Here is an 18031-nt window from a genome sequence, read left to right as displayed (position 1 = left end):
TATATACAAAAAATTTGTTCTTTTAATCATTAAATATTAAATTAGTTGATTATTATTATAAAACATTGCATATATTGTCTTAAAATTGTCAAGTAGTTTATTTTTGACACCATACTTGACTTAACTCAATGCAAACTACTCAAATTGCATTCCAATTCAAGTTCGAATTTGTGTACTCTTTTTCCTTTACTAGAATTTTTTTCCCACTGGGTTTTATTTTAGTTAAGATTTTAACGAGCCACATTATCTGTTGAATATACATTCAAGGGGGAGTGTTATAAATAGAGTTTTATTTAAGGTGAATGTCTATATTTTAGAGAGATTTTAGGGATTTTACTTGGTGGCTAAGTTATTCTTTCCTTATAAATAGAGGGGTCATATTCCATTGTAATTCATCCCAAAGCAATAAGAATTCTCTCTCTCTTTCTTTGCAATATTCTTCTTTATTGTTTCATTATAATACTTTATTTATTATTTTTTAAGGGGTGTGTAAAGTGTATAGTGGACAAGTAAAAGTGAACGGAGGACGTATGTTCAAAGTTTTTGACTTTTAATAAAAATATTTACATTAGCAGGGGAGGAGAGTGGGTGAGCAACTTCAATACAAACAACTCCATAAATTCATTTAATGTAAGTTAGAGAAGTCGTAATTAATTTAAGTTTGTGTAAGTTAGGTACAAAATGAATGCGTTTATTAAATGCCATAATGAGCACCTCGAAGCAATCAAAGTCCCCAAGTGTATAAATATCCTTCGATAAAGAGGCTTAGGTAAACAGCCTTTTCAATCGTTTTATATAATTACTACTTCCGTTCCAATTTCCCCAATTATTCTAATGCGTTTACTTCTAGAATTCCTTATTATTTAATTAGTTAGCTCTTCTTCGACACCAAATAAACTACAAAGAGCAACAGCGTTACATCTCACCAAGATTTAAAAATTGATATGATTCCAACAATTTCCTACCTGCATATCAAACTCTTTACCAACTGCTTGAATTGACAGACGCTGGTTGAAGTTTAAAGCCAACGTCTATTTATTTATATTTAGTCTCCACTCATTATAACAAATAAATAATGGACGTAATTCGTAAGAGTATCCCGCAATCGCTGAACTTAAAATTCTCATGAATGCTTCTAACAAAATGTGGTATTTGAAAATAAATTCTACAAGCCAGCAATAGAGATGGTTGCGGGCCAAATTCTGCCTTAACCCTCAAAGACTCAATCCGCACTGCACCGGCATAGCATCTGTTTTCAGCCCGTTCCGCTTAAATTTATCGTTAATTTCTCGTCCACGAACTCATTGAAAGGTTTATAGTTAAGGTTGGGATATCTTTTTTCAAGAATAGTTAGATGCATTTAATGTATAAGGATGAGTATGTATTAATTAAGATGGCAGAGGAAATAAAATGGTTAATAGTCTTCTAAGTTATAATAGCCATTTGATGATAATCACAAGAGATGGATGAAGACTTACACTTTGGTCCAACAACGGAAATAAACTAACTCTCGCATTTAATTCCCGTCATAAGTGATATCATGTCATGTTGACTGACGTTAACCTCTAACAAAGATTTGAAAGTAAAATTGGACACGAATTCCTAACTAGGAATGGCTTCTATTTTGGACAACCCTCTACGTTTTCACATTGTGTCAAGCTCTCTTTATCGTAGTTACTATCCTTTCTATTCCAATTTCAAATCTTGAAAGTCAATAAGAGTTTTTTTTTATCACATATTTTTTATAAATATTTTAAATTGTTAATTATTGTGACTTATAATGTTCTATATATAAATTTTGTAGTCAAATTAAGGAAGACTAACTCTCTAAATTTGAGTTGCATCATAGGACAGGGTAAATATCAAATATATATATATACTGATTCTGTCACCAAAACGTACTTAAAATGGCCATACTTATGATTGATATAGATATTTTTAGTTCCACGCTTCCCATGCAGGTTCTACAATACTATCCGGTGAATTAAAGCACCAATATACGACAAGTGGAAATTTTATTCTGTCATTTCTGCTAATTAGATATCAATAAGAGGAATAATTAGCATAAGTAACTTTTAAGGATCGCGGTAGAGCCGTCAATATGGGCAGCCCGTGATGTAGCAGGGCTGGGCTAGAATATTTGGAGTCCGTTTAAAAACGAGGCTTTTAAGCACGGCCCGAGTAAGCCTGTGGCCCGTGAGGCTTGACTGAGGCTGGGCCGGGCCGGGCCGTATGCCTAATAAAATATTTATTTAAAATATATAAAAAATAAAAAGTATACTGCCTTTAGAGATGGAAAGTCAGAATTGGATGTTTACTAAGAGGAACCAAAACGTGATCTTGAGAAGTTTCAAGAGATGGATGTTGTCATGTATTGGAAGGACCATCCTAGAAAATATCCCGATCTTTCAATGATGTTGCGTGATGTACTTAGTATTCTTATTACCATTGTAGCATCGGAATCAACATTTAGCATTGGTGGCATGTTCTTACAAAGTACAGAAGTTGCATTTATTATGAAAATGTCCAAACACTTGTTACTACTGGAAATTGGCTGCACAGGATTTTCCAAACTCAAACTGATAATATTCTTTTAATGTGAATTTAAATATTATTAATTTTAAAATTTAATTAATTAATATTGCATATGAATTGTAGATGAAAGTGAAGATGTTAAGATAACCTTGCCACAAGCGGATTCAAACGTGTTTGATGAAGATGATGTGTTGGATATGTCATAAGCATCATGAACGTTCACTTGAATAGTTTGTTTCAAGTTTTGACTTTTAGTGAATGAAATATAGTCTTGTCTTTTACTTTTTTAGTATTTATTGTGATATATTGGAACAATATAAAAAGTTATTAAGTTTTGCGAATTTTTTCCAACAAGATATTTTTTAACTTTTAAATAATTATCTTTTTTAGGGTTAGAACTTAAAGAAAAAATATAAAATTATATTTTTAAAAATGATGGGCCGGCCCGTGGGGGCTCGCGGCCCCCATAGGGCTGGGGTGGGCTGACCATTATAAGGCCCATCAAAATGGTGGGCTAGCCCAGCCCAGCCCGTCAATTGCTAAAGCCCACGTGGACTAGGCTGGGCTAGCCCGTCCCGGCCCATATTGACAGCTCTAGATCGCGGTATGTCCCACGTCTCTTTTCCCATAAAGGTTAATTACTAGAGAGGAATGGTCAAGAAGACCTCCTCAAAATTTAAATTGGTCAATTGACCTTTTATTTTCTTTCTCAATTTATTTTTGATTGGAAAATAGCTAAATGAGTGGGTTAAGGTGAATGGGGCCTTTTTAATATGTTTAAAACTTGTGGGTCAGGTATAAAAAAACAAGCTTTCTTTCTTATTTTTTCACCAATTTCTCTTTCATCTCTCTACTCTCTCTCACTCAACTCCCTCGACTACGGTAGTTTCCAGCAGGAAGGGACAAGAATCAAGCTTCTATTTTGGGTGAAATCGTCTCTATAGACCCAACAATCAATGTATTGATGCTCAAAACGTTTCAATTTTGGTAAATTCTAAATTCCTTTTTTTCCGTTTCTTATATTTATGATTTAGGGTTTCATAAAGGGATTCGTTCATGTGCATGTTCAAGACCGATTGGGTTGTGTATGACCATATCTAATATGGCGTGGGTAGTTATATTTGCTTGTAGGACTACCTCTGTGCTCTGTATTTTAGAATTTTGTCGAACTGGCGACCTAATGTTTACTGATAAACTTGTGGCCGATTATGTTCAGGTCATAGATGTTTGATGGAATTGGGACTTATTTTTCTTATTCCGACCATAAGTTTCAAACTACTAAATGTGACATTGCATATTTACGTGTAGGTAACATGAGAAAGAAATCAATTGCTAAGAACTATATTCCTTCGGCAACGAAGGCAATTGCACAGCCTTCAAAGCCTCCAAACATGAAAGAAAAAGCAGAAACACAAGAAGCATCGCCAAGTAAAGCAAATGTCGAGCCTTCAAAAACTATTACCAGAAAACGAAATGTAGATACTTCTAAAGGCTTCCCCTAGTAAAGATATGAAACGAAATGTAGATACTTCTAAAGCTTTCCCTAGTAAAGGAAATGCTGAGATTTATAAGAGCGATAGGAGAGAAAAAAAAAGCCATCAAAGTCTACTGGTAAAAAAAGAACAAAATCAAGGTCCAGATTAGTTGATGAGGACATACATGCTAGTAAAAAATCTGTTTCAAGGAGCTTAGCATTAGAGGGTGTTGATGAGGAGGAGGAAGAATACGTGGACATAAATTCAACACAAACTCAAATGGAAAAACAGGTTTCCGAAAAATAATTGTCGAAGAACAAAATGACAATGATGATGAAGCTTTAGGTGGGAAGGATGATGAAAATGGTGATGATGCTGCTCAGGAGGTTGATAAAAAGGCTGAAGAAGAAGAAGAGGCAACAGAAGAATATGATGATGAAGAAGATGGTGAAGACGATGAACAACTTGATGATGGTGAAAATGGGTTGGAAAGTGAAACACATGCAGCAGTTAAAGGTGACCAGGATGCTCTGTCAACTCTTGTATTTGTAAGGGCAATCGACGCATCTAAATACAAATTCAGGACTTTTCTAAGAAAGTATAGACGTCTTCCGGACAAGATTAGTGTGAGGTCTAGGATCAATTTATTCCACGAGTTCAAAGAAAAACATAGAACAATCAAAGTGATAGAAAATTTTGATAGGAGTTGTTTTGGACAATTTGCAAAACTTTTAGAGCATTGGACACAGTTCAATGGACAGCATATCCATTCCCTGCTGATTCGCCGAATTTATTGCGCGAAGAAGCGCGAGTTATAGTTTTTAGTGGGAGACAAGCCTGTTCACTTTGGATTGAAGGAGTTTGCTATAATGACTGGATTGAACTGTGGTGCCAAAATTAGTAAGAAGAAATGAACAAAGTGATAGATGATGGTGAATCATTCTATGACAAAGTTTGGCAGTCTAGCAAGAAGGGGTAGGAAGTAGAGATGCATTTGAATAGTTGAAGTCCAAGAGGTTTGACACAGCATGGAGGTTTAATATTGCATTGGTTTGGTTTTTCCATTTAATCTTGCTTGCAAGGGATAACATAGCGCGCGTCGATAAGAAGTGGATGTGTATGACTGACAATTTGGAAGTTTTCATGAAATATCCAAGGGGCAATGAGTGTTTTGAGCTTACAATAGAGTACATGAAGAAGGACATGTTGCCAATTTACAAATCATATGTGAGCAAGAGTAAGGAAAACAAAATCTCTGATAAAAAGTCCAAATTGGCTAGTTATGCCCTGTACGGCTTTTCATGGGCATTCATGGTAAGTATTAAAAAATATCTCAAAATTTCATTGCAGTTGAGTGCTATTATTGTATTTCCTGTAGACAAAAATTAATATTTTTTGGTTCATGAAATAATTTAGGCGTGGGCGTACAAAGAAATTCCTCTATTTGGTCATAGTGCCAAGAAATCAAAGGTCGTACCGATGCCGATGCCGATGCCAAGGATGTTGAGATGGCACAACAAGAAAGTGACATCTGACCCTAATTGGCATCCCTTTAAGCATAGAGTTGATGACCCTGGGGTGTTAAGATAAGGAATGGAATAACCCTCCACCAGTAGATTAGAATCAACTAAAGTAGGAGATTATCATATACCTCGTATTTATTTTATTGTATTTCTTGTCTATTGACTTCTATGTATGCTATATTTCAGGAAGTACACCGTTAACTTATTTCTACCTTACGTGAAATGGATATGGACTACATGAAAAATTTGGTACTATACGACGATGAGGTAGCGGATCCTATAATCCACTAGCTAGTGGTTGATTTGGAATGGGTGACTTCCATTGAAAAGGCACCTGGCACAGTGAGTTTAGAGACTAATGGTGAAGTTGACATTGCTGATTATGACCCTTTGGGTGGGAGTATTCTTGGTTCACCACTAGTTGGTGATTCTTTTGATATTGGTAGAAGAGGACTATGCAGGATGTGCAATACTCAGCCAAGCGATACAGATGTGAACGAAGAGTTCAAGGTTGTGAATGAAAAATTGAATAAGGTGTTGAAGATCCTTGGGGAGATCTAAAATCAGAATGAGAGTCCTTCTAAAGTAGTTGAGTCACCTTGGTGCAGGGTTACAAGATTACAGAGCAGATTGAGGAATGCTCAAATTTTTGCAAGCAAGATGAGAAAACTAAAACAGATTAAGAAGAAGAAAACAAAGGTAGACGTACTCAAACCAATTGCGGAAGAAGATAAGAAACTATTCTCAGAATGGTTTGACAACAAGGACAAGTTTCCCATAAAGTTCTTGACTAGCAGCTATGGTTGGAAGTTTTTTGAGCAGTTGTGATGCTAACCCATACATTTTAATTTTTGTAAGACCCTTTATCGTTGCGTGTATTTCTTTTCTTTAGTAGCTCCATATTTAACATACAATTTTTAATAATATTTAGCATGTAGAGAAACTTTTTGTACTGATGTGTGTAGGAAACATAAAATATCCACGCCTTTATACCCCTAGTCATGTTGTTATGGATATTGCATTATGCAACAACATGTGGACTGCATGGGATAAGATCAAGGAGGATTCCACTAAAGAGGGAAAGGATTTTGGACTTTTGTGAGACTATTGACGCTTTCCAAGACTTGTGCCTCACATCCCTGATGTTATATCCTCAAGGAAATATGCAAAACCTGTGGCTATGGAGTGGTGCAAGGCTAAGGTGTTGTAGTGTGTGTGGAAAATTGAAAACAAGTATTTTGTTCCTATTGCTTTCCACTTGGAAGAGGGCTTGATTCGAATTTACGATAGCAATGTCAGTTTGTATAATGATGATAAACTAGAAGAACCCGTACAACCCCTCGCACTCATGATGCCTGGGATTTTGATGAAAACTGGCCAGTTTACAGACTTAGGCCAAGATGTGCTTACGAAGAAATGGCCCTATGAGCGTACTATGGATGTACCATCCATTCAACAACGGTAAATTAAATATGTTATTTATTATGTTTTACTCATTCTTCTGGATTTTGTAATAACTAATTGTGTCATTGATTATTATAGTGAAAATAGTGGAGCTTATGCCGTAAAGGTCATTGACTTTCTCCTAACTGATACGTCGGTGGTGCAGCTTAATGACAAGCGAATGGAGTTGCTCATGGAAAATATTGCAGTGGATATCTTCAGGGGAAGGAAGGAGCCTTCTTAGTTTTATTAGTATAATTTATATTTGTGTTGGTCATGGGACAAAATCATTATGGGTGAACTTGTAATGATTTGTGATATTTATATCTACCTCTATGTAATGAAACTACCTTTGTGCCGATTAACTATTGATGCTGTAATTTTTATTTCCTTAGCACTTCTTTTTTGTACTACAACAGGCGGCTAGAGGTTGCGTAATAGAATGTCTAGTAATAAACTAGCTACTTGGTTTCGTAATAGACACTGGGTCCATCAATAAATTAGCTACTTGGTTGCGTAATAGACTCGAAGTCACGTATAATAGCTTCATCAAATATAGCATTGTATCAGGCAGCTAGAGGTCACGTAATAGACACTTGGTCCATCAATAAACTAGCTCCTTGGTTGCGATAGACTCAAAGTCGTGTCTAATATCTTCAACAAATTTAACATTACATCAGTATAATATTACATGATCCAAAATACTTCCAACAAAACAAACTTACAGTAATTAAATTATTCCTACCAACAACAAAACCATGTTCCTTCTCACATAATCCTTTAAGATACCATGAATCCGACAACTACGTACAAGAGCATAACCCACTTTTTCAGCCTCATTTCATTCATCTTAACTATCCCTCCAACATAATTATTTACAGGAATATGACCTCCCTCCAGTTTAATCGCTCCATCATCATCTTATTTCTCGTGAACATCCATTACTAATATATTGTCAAGGTTAGCCACCATCATCTGTATAACAATTTTTTTACGCTTAAGATCATCATTTTCACACTTCAAACTACTAATAAGGTCAGTAATCCTTGGATCTAGTAGATTATTGTCCTATTCCCAAAATTGACATCTTTTACCCTATCAAATGAAATGGAAAAAATAATTTATCAGTAAAATTGAATCCTTAAAATTAAAAAAATATGAATGTGTAAAATTTATCTTACCTTACGTTTGGAACATTTTGAAAATCGCTTACCAACATTCACCGGAGTTGTAGCTGGGAATTCATTGGCAGTCATGCTGCAGTGACAATTCTTTCTCGACCCAAAGGATGCACTCGACCCTTGACTCATTTTTCTTCAATTGTTTGAGTATTATTTTTCATAAGTGAAAATTGAGATTGAAATATGATCAATTTGGTATTGAGATGGCCGGTCAAATGAGTAATTTTAATTGAGTAATTCAACGATTCAAATAATATATAGTTGAAATGTGATCAATTTTACTTTGAGGTGGTCGGTCAAATGGGTAATTTTTAATGGGTCAATTGGGTAACTCAACGGGTCAAAAAATATATGGTTAGGGATAGGCTACGTGGACATTTTTTAAATTCCTGAATAGCACGGGTTATCTTCCAACAACCATTAGTCGCTGAACCCTAACCCTAGACATTCAGATAAATCAATAGACTTCCTTAATGGGCGACTGTCAACTTTAGATTACGTCCTCAACTCTTATTGCGGTCGAGGGTAAACTAATGGTCGAGAATTAACTAAAATAAAGGTTACACCACGTTTGACCTTAGTTTTTTGATTTTATAGCGTTTAAATATCGTATTAATCATCATGGAATAGAAATAAACAATAACAAAGTAAAACTTCAGAAGGTGACTCCGAGGCATGCAAAAACGACAACACATATACGTTGAAGTCTCCATAGCAATACTCGATTAACTATCTAATGACCAACACGCATCGAGGTACCTGGATCTGCATAAAAATATGCAGCAAGCGTAGCATGAGTACACCATAGCGGTACCCAGTAAGTATCAAACTAACCTTGGTGGAGTAGTGATGACGTACAGTGAAACTTCTTGAGGATATTTTTAGCAATATGACGTGTGCAAAAAACCATGATGAGCGGCAGTAAAAACGTTATTGAAGCCATTCCCAATAGAAAGATGCCGATCAGAGATAATGCAATTCATCACTGTCGTCAACAATGTGCCGTAATTGTTCAAAAAAGTAGGTCCAATAATCATCGCACTCTTTATCGACTACATAGAACACAATTGAAAAAATGTGATTCTCTGTATCTTCTGCCACAGCAGACAACAAGCAACCTCCATACCTGCCACTCAGAAATATCCCATCAACGGCAATAACCTTTCTCATATACGCAAATTCCTTAATAAAAGCTCCAACAGATAAAAAAAATATCTAAAATGTAATTTATCATCAGCCTTCAAATCACAATACTTATTTCATTACAGGGTAACATAACATGGCGATACGCTTCCAACAAAGCATACCCCTCTTCCTGAGTACCCCTGATCATAGCTTAGCTAATTCACCTACCTTTCAGATCTTCCAATAAGATTTTGGTTAAAATATGCAAAAATAGCATCATTCAGATCTGACCGGGATGGGCCTTTGCCATTAACATACTGTTCCTGGTAATATGCACCCAAAGTCTTTGACAACCTGTTAGGATGGCGGCTTGATATGTGTTGTACTCGAATGTGTGCTCGCCATGATACTTGGTAATATAAAACCTATCAGAACCTCGTACTTTAAAGCGCATAACTTCTACGGGCAACTCACATCTCGTCATGCCCCCAAAGTTTATTTACTGCTACTCTTCTTCATACAAAACGTAAAATGCATTATCACATAAGCAGCCTACAACTGCTTTATTAGATCAATCTTGTCGTCGAAACATTTCCCAAGGAAAAGAATATGTACCATCAAGGTGGCTGTGTTGTGTAGCTAACGAGTCCAACAAGCCTTTATCTACAGCTACCCGACTACAATATCTGGGAGCTCTTCTGCTCTATCTGCATCTTCCGAACCATACAAGTTCATTTCATTATCACCATGATTATGCAAGCCATGACTAAATCCACTAAAGCCATTTTCAACATTCTTTCCTCCTCCGCTTCTAAATTTGGTGGTTGTGTTGGTGGGGTGCAGCTGCGGCATTTGAACCTTGATGATACCTTTCAAAAGGAACTTCATCCCTTTCTTCAAACTCATTTTCATCCACAAATATCTTCAAACAAGGTCTCATACCATCAATTGTAACATCAAGGAGGTATGATTACAAATCATTGTCATTCTTATTGAAGGAAGGAAGAATCTTGTCCCTCTTCGCTGCAGAGCTAAGCATATGTGTAATATTCAAATGCCTCGGGAAACATATTAGTTTTCCAGTTTTAATGACCACATCAAAAAATTAGTCAAATGTACAATTTCTTGGTATACAGATAGGTATTGTAACCTTTGTATAGGAATTTCAATTCTAACTAGTTGGCCCCTCAATCCATTCACCAGAATATAGATCGCATACTAGTATATAATCTCACATCAGTCTATTATGAACCGGTGATCTATTGTACACTAGTGGTCGAGCACTGTGCAGAAAATAGATGAGATGAAAATACTTACCAGATGAAGGAGTTACACAATATACCACCTAGATGAATTATCAATCCAATATACCGCCAATTTCATCCCCAAATTCGACAGATCCGAAAAATTGCCAATTTTCCGATTTCTTCTCCGTAAATGATTAATCAAAAGAATAAAGATTTGATAGAAATGGGGAAGAAGAGAGACGACGTACGCGTGTTGAATGCGAGAAAAAAAAAAGCTGCAATGGAGGAATCATTCGTGAAAAATGGGGATTGGGACGACAGATGAGGCGGGAAGGGATGGGAATTTTTATTTTTTTAAAAAAAATCTAGTAATATTAGAATTATATAGGTTGGGGCCAAAGTGTAATAAATAAAACTTTAGGAATAAAGATTGAACTTCCCCCTTTACTTTATAACCCCACTTAAGTACTAATTAAGCATGAAGGTCAATCCTACAATAATTAAAACTTGAAGGTCACTTTGGCTAATTCAAATTTAAAATGAGATCACTTCGCCAGCTATCCCAGGTTAATAATTGTATTTTAAATATGCTTCAAAGGAAACATCACCAAACAATAAACACAATTGTAACAATTAATATATGTGTCATAGGTGAGCAGCAGTAAATGTAACTTATCGGGCTGGAAAATATATCCATCGATCCATTTTACTTATTGTGGCCACGTTAAAGAATTGGTTCAAAATACTTGTCATTTTACAAAATTAATATAAAATTAATTATTCTTTTCACATTTATCCTTATTCAAAAATATATAGAGAGAGATTAACACGGTGAAATTAAGACTAGTATTAAATTGAGTTCAACCAATAAATAAGGATAGCTTGCTCAAATTATTCTCGTATTTAATAAGGGGTATACAAAAGGAAAACATGCCAAATAATATGGACAGAAAGAAATAATACCTTAACTTGTTTCATAGTTTTTAGGGTTAATTGCACTAAACACCTCAATAATATGACTCAATTTTAGATACAGCCCCTGTATTTTAAAATCAAAGACGTACACCCCTATATCATAAAAATCTTACACTCTCACCCCCTGTGAGGTATATCTACAACAAACTATATTAAATATAATTATTAGAAATAAATTAAAATTACAAAGAACCTCTTATGTAATGAAAATACTACACATATAAAACTTCATCTAAAGAAGTAAATTAAATATAATTTTGAAGCGGAAGAAAAAATTAACTAAAATAAAAATAAAAATTTCAATATAATAAAATAATATAATCAAATAAACTAGCTTGCATGTTTAAAGTGCAAGTAAAGTTATTACTAATAGTTCGATATCTTATTAAGTAACTTATGTTAATTTTTTATTTATGAGTTTCTTGTTTAAAAAAATATTTATTCTCTTTTTTAATCAGAGACTTAAAAAAAAGTTTCAACAAAAAAATTTATCCTATTTTTAAGTTTCATAAAATCAATAAATTAAAAAAATTATTTATACTTTCACTTGTCTTTTAATATATTTGTAGATATACCTAAGATTTTAAAGTATAAGGGTCTTATCCAAAACTTAGTTATATTATAGGAGTAAAAGGGCAGTCTGGCACTAAGCTCCCGCTTTGCGCGGGGTCCGGGGAAGGGCCGGACCACAAGAGTCTATGTACGCAGCCTTACCCTGCATTTTTGCAAGAGGCTGTTTCCACCACAGTTATATTATAGGAGTATTTAGCATAATTAGCCATATTTTTTATTTCAACTAGTCAATTGTGTGAAAAAAGTTCTTTCGTTTTTGTTATTTAACGATTCTCTCACATATTCCTTGGTCAAGTTTTAAGAAGGAAAGAAAAATAGCAATAGTAAGTATTCAAATGGTTTGTAGGTGACATGACGATTAACGTTATCTCATGGGATTCTTCATCGATTGAAAAGTGAAGGAGTAATTTCTTAACTCTAAAAAGTCAAAGAGATTCATTAGGATTTACTCTATAATAAATGCAGAAATTCACGGCGTATTTAAAAGATTTTGACTGATAAGCAAATGGCAGAACTTAGACCAAATTTCATTTGGCAAATCAATTAATGCACCACCCATCTTAAGTAATCGCAATTTGTAGGAATAGTAAAATATAAAAAAATAAAAAATGTGAAAAATATGATAAAAGAAGAAAGAGATCATTAGAAAGATAGTAGTCGGTAGGTGTGTGAGGTTTAAAAGACGTAACAAACGATAGGTATTTAATGATAGTTAGGTGCAAAATTGAAAATGTATAGTAAATGTGGCAATTAAGTTGAACCAAAGAAGTAAGTCATCAACTCTAAATGTAGGTGGATGGAAACTTCATTCAACCATTTAATTTATGAAGCAGAATGCTTTTATTATAGTCTTCCTATATCCAGGCTCCCACATCAATTGCAACTCCATTTATGTATCTGACTTTAAGATTAATTCATCCACAGTTAAAATGATTTATCTTTCTTTACACTCCAACTCTGTTTCCAAGACCAGACACTCTCTAAACTCATTCTATAGCGCGTGCATACCAGTCCTATGGTAAACATTTATTTGCACCGTGTTCACATCAAACCAACTAAGCTTATTTTAGTAGTTAAAAACTCAAGTGAGAATACATGATATAACCCGATTTTCCTTACCATAGCGAGCAAAATATAACCATAAAAAAAAATATTAAAATACTACTCCCTCCATTCCAATTTATGGGAATTTGCTTGACTAGGCACGGAGTTTAGGAAAAAATAAGACTTTTTGAATTTGTGGAAAGGGGTCTAGAGTATTTTTGTGGTTATAAAGCTTCTCATTAAGGGTAGAATTGAAAATTTAAGGTAAATTGTTTCCAAATTTGCCCCTGTTTGGCCATACATTTTCCCAAATTTAATTTGAAATTCATTTTCAAATCCCATGTTTGGCCATAAATTTGACCCACATTTTGGCCAAAACTCAAATCACATATTTGAAATCTCAAATTCAGCTAATAAGCTGAATTTGGGCCAAATTTTCAAAACTTGAGAATTATATACATGTTTTTCCAAAATAAAGTTGAAAAATATGTTTTGAAATCGTATGTCCAAACACATTTTCATCTTCAAACCAAACTTCATCCAAATCAGATTTTTCAAAATAAATTTGGGATCTATGGCCAAACGCTAGCTTAGAAAAGGGTCTTTCTTTTCAGAACGGACCAAAAAAGAAATTGGTTCACATAAACTGGAGTGGAGGGAGTAATATTTATCTTTTACTGCTACAACTCATTAGTTTTCCTTTTTTGGTGACATTTTTTCACATTTATTCCAACAAAATTTAAAGAAGACACAAAAACTACACATTTAGGAGCGTATAAAGTTACTCCATCCGTTCACTTTTACTTGTTCACTATTCTAAAAATAGTTTTTCACTTTTACTTGTCCACTTTCGCATATCAAGAGAAAAATAATTTATTTTTCCTGTTTTGCTCTTAGCATTAATTACTCATTCCAAATCAATTTTCAAATTTATTAAGACTATACACCAATTAATATGTATATCATGGTCAATTATGCACTTTTTTTATTACCCTCTCCGGTCCAAAATAAGTGATTTTATGGCCTTTTTTTTGTGGTCCAAAATAAGTGATTTTTCCAGATTTTAAGAATGAATTAATTATTTTTTTCCTACATTGTCCTTGGAGTAAATAGTGTTAGAATATGTGTTAGGAGTGTTAAAGGTTAATATGGTCAATTCCATTGCTACTTAATGCTAAAAGGTGGATTTCTTAATCTGTGTGAAAACATCCAAAAAATCACTTATTTTGGATCGGAGGGAGTAGTTCTTAAGAGGTGTGCAAAGTTAATAATGGACAAGTAAAAGTGAACGGAGGGAGTAAAAGAGAAAAACCAAAGTTGCTCTATTCGTCATGAGCAACAAGCCAGCAACCACATTAAAATATAGCCAGAAAAATTAATAGTGAATGTGATTGAAGAAAAGGATTTAAGCTCATTCTAAGAAATTAGGTATTTGTACTTGATGTTTGAAAGGGAATTGTAAGTATTCATTGATTACAAAACTATTTTGATTTGACATACTCGATCTTAAATAGTCATAGTTTCCAGAAAGCGCGAGGGCAAAATGGATAATGATTCAAGTCCCAGCTCCCTTTGTTCAATTAAACAACTGCGTACTGACCATTAAAGCCTTAAACCCTACAACAATTTATGCTCTTTCGCGATGCTGTCATGACTTGTGAGAACAATTTCATGGTCGTTCTGAATTAATATTTTCTATAACATTCGAGGATACAATATCATGTTCTTTCTAAATTAATATACTATAGTGTAGAAATAAGAATAAAATAAGAGTTTTGCTCTACATTTCCTCAGAATCTCGAAATGAATTGCATTACAGAATTTGGATTGAGCAAATAAAGAAGAAAGTTTGACCGATTTAAGACTAAGGGCCACTCTTTGGCTGTGCATTAATGATTGGTAGATTAATGACAGAAACCCCTTCAAGTGGTTATACTCTATCCTGTTTGCAATGAGTTACCCCGACTCTTCCTTTAACAGAAAAATACCAACAATTATGTACATTTGCGTATCTAAGGCAAGGCTTCCATATCTTATACAAGCTTTCTTCCGAACAATTCAAAAATCACACGTAGATACTGCATGGCCAGAATGCCAAGATTTCCATTCATGACTTGACTGTCTAAATTACCACAGTTACAATAGCAACTGCAACAGGAGTCTCAAATATCTAGTAGTACATGCAGATAGCCAAAAGATTGAATAAAGTTCAAGCATGTATTAATCAACATAAATGAGGGGGAAAGGCAGGCAATCCCAAAGAGGATCTGGTGATTTTATATTCTACACTACTAAGAAGGAACATCCATCCTATGAAACATGTATATACCATTCTATAACTTACAAGATTATACCTTTTATCTTTACAAAAAATATCAAAATGATTCTTGGTTCTTCACTCTCATATGGATATATTAAGATCAATCCGAGGCTTCTTCATTGCCACAGGTAATGGAACGACAGTATGGCATCGAGGGCATTTAGGATCATTCTTTGATATTAGCACGTAAAGAAGGCAACTTGGGCAACCAGCAGCAAGGGAAGGGCATAGGTTCTCTTGATCAATCTCCGTATCCACGATTGAGGATGAGGAATTTGAAGTTGGAGATGATGACATTGACACTGATATTGAGCGTTTCCGGGTTGTTTGTTTCTCTGCTCTTTCCAGAGCTGATTTCACTTTTTCCAAGGTGCATACGCTGTGATAACTAGATGATGATGGTGAAGTGGATGATGAAGGAAGCAGCTTAAGGTCTAAGTTGGGTTCATCGAAGAGGTTGAGTGGCTGCTTTGATGCAGGAGGGAAATTAAGGTCTTGAAGCTTTCCAACTGTTTGATGGTTTTGTTGCTTCTGTTCCATGGTCGTCGACGAAGAATTGGAAGAATTGCACCTCTGTAGATATACTTTTCCTGACTGTTGCAAGTGAACAATGTACTTTACAATTAGAATGTTCATCAAATGGTCTACTATCATGTTACAGCGCAAAACAACGATAACACCTCACTGTGTCAAAATAATGAGATGATCATCACTTTCAAGTTAAAAGATCAGAGAAACCAAGCCAAGCTAGCATAAATGCTTTAAATTATTTTCTTATACTGATAAAACAGTTTCCCTCACATAGATAGAGTAATAAAATGGACATACAAAACATACAGAAGAGAATTAGTCCTTAACGTGAGAGTACTTAATGCTGCGACCATGTAACATAAAGACAGTGTTTGAATTACCATCAAAACAAAAAAGTTACTCTCAAAATCTGAAATTGGGACAGAGAATAATTTAAAATGGTAAGATAATTAAGATCAGATGGACATTATGGTGAAAGATAAATTCCCTCTGTAATCAATTCCAATACTAAATGCTGCTAATGCCAACGGAGTGGAACTATATTTAATAAGAATGATAAATTCTGATTTAAATTAATCATGGAAGTAGCAGCAAGTTAAACAAAACGACAGATTCTACAAAAGAAAACAGGGGAAATCAATCAACAGCAAACGCAACAATCATCAGTTTCTTTTTTCTTTAGGGGAAATAAAGGAGAAGGTAAAATCGGAGTTAGCAAATGATTGGTACCTTCAAGTCGAGGCGCTTTTCCCAGCCAGAAGGAACCTGCAAGTCGAGGTCCAATTCCTTCGAATCAAGAGAACGACAACCCCCGAGCAAGTCCCGTGTGATCAACACCGTTGATTTATTCCCTGAAGATGATGAAGACGATGACTCATTCAACTCACCACCACCAGCTGAGTTCATAATCCTAACCAGAGAGCTAACTTCAGCCGCCATCATTAAGAAACCGTGCGGAGAATAGAGAATAGAGAAAAGGAAACGACTCTGAAAAATCTAAAGGGCAGAAGAAATTTAAGCTGGAAAGAGGGTTTTTATAAATAAACTAATGGGCTGCAACAAGTGAGTGAGTGAGATGGAGGCCCTTATTCATAAAACTGGTGTACTATAAAAAGGGAAATTTTAAAATAATATTAATAATAGTTGTGATTTGGCATTATGTGGATACTAATTAATGGGATTTGGAGTGAAGGAAAGGGCCGTCACCGTCAGTAATGGCGGCAATAAATGCAAATATGGCACTCGTCCACCACCAGCTAGCTCTGCTTTAATTGCAAACATTTTTATCATCAACACTCCTACCCCCTTTTTAGCTCCCCCTCCCCTCCCCTTCATTAATTGTTCTCAATTGGTCTTTTCTTTCGTATTACGTTTTCTTTTACTCTTCCCTTTTATTTTCCTTCTTTTTCATTTTAAGTTCAGAAAAAATCCATTGCTTTTATTATGATGATTAGAATCGGAGAATGATGAAAAATCAATAAATTTATATTTCAACCAGCTTGAAATTGAGATATAGTTATTTTATACAATATGCTTGTGTATTTAAATTGTTCAAGTTAAAAACAGTGTATAATCAAATCGTTTGTCAATACTCTAAAAACTCATTTAGTTTGAGGGATGAGATGAAATAATCTTGGTATAGAATTTTCTATTACTTTATCACATATTTGGTTGGTATCTTAATCATATTTAGCTAATATTACTGTAAATTAATACGCCAGTTGATGTATTGTCTTTTATACTAACAAGTGTATTATTTTATATATCGACCCCTTTCTTTTTTTCAAAGAAAAAAGCAGTACGGAGTAAGGAGATTAAACTCTCCGATATGACTAAGAGAGGCAGCTAGACCGAGTAGGGGGTTCGAATCTATCTCTTCGAAAGGGTTGAACCCTCCATGAGAGTGGGGGTTTGTTTCTCGTCAAGCAATTCGTCCACGTCTGCAGGATACTTGACGACGTTTTCAATACTTTCGAAAAAATAAAATGAAATTCTTTTCGTAAGGCAAGAAAGTCGCCTCTCTCTCTCTCCTCTCCTCTCCTCACTGGTAAAAGTAATC

General features: G+C 34.7%; 1 protein-coding gene across 1 annotated transcript; it reads right to left on the bottom strand.

Moving 5' to 3' along the window:
• LOC109234122 lies at positions 15153-17197 on the bottom strand. Its single transcript, XM_019399974.1, has 2 exons — positions 16702-17197; positions 15153-16035 (listed from the first exon to the last, which is right to left on the bottom strand). The coding sequence occupies exons 1-2, from the start codon at positions 16912-16914 to the stop codon at positions 15523-15525; spliced, it is 726 nt and encodes a 241-aa protein (XP_019255519.1). The 5' UTR covers positions 16915-17197; the 3' UTR covers positions 15153-15522.

This window comes from Nicotiana attenuata, chromosome 11 (assembly GCF_001879085.1).
Source record: "Nicotiana attenuata strain UT chromosome 11, NIATTr2, whole genome shotgun sequence".
Classification (NCBI taxonomy): domain Eukaryota; kingdom Viridiplantae; phylum Streptophyta; class Magnoliopsida; order Solanales; family Solanaceae; genus Nicotiana; species Nicotiana attenuata.
This window is presented reverse-complemented; position numbering and strand designations above follow the sequence as displayed.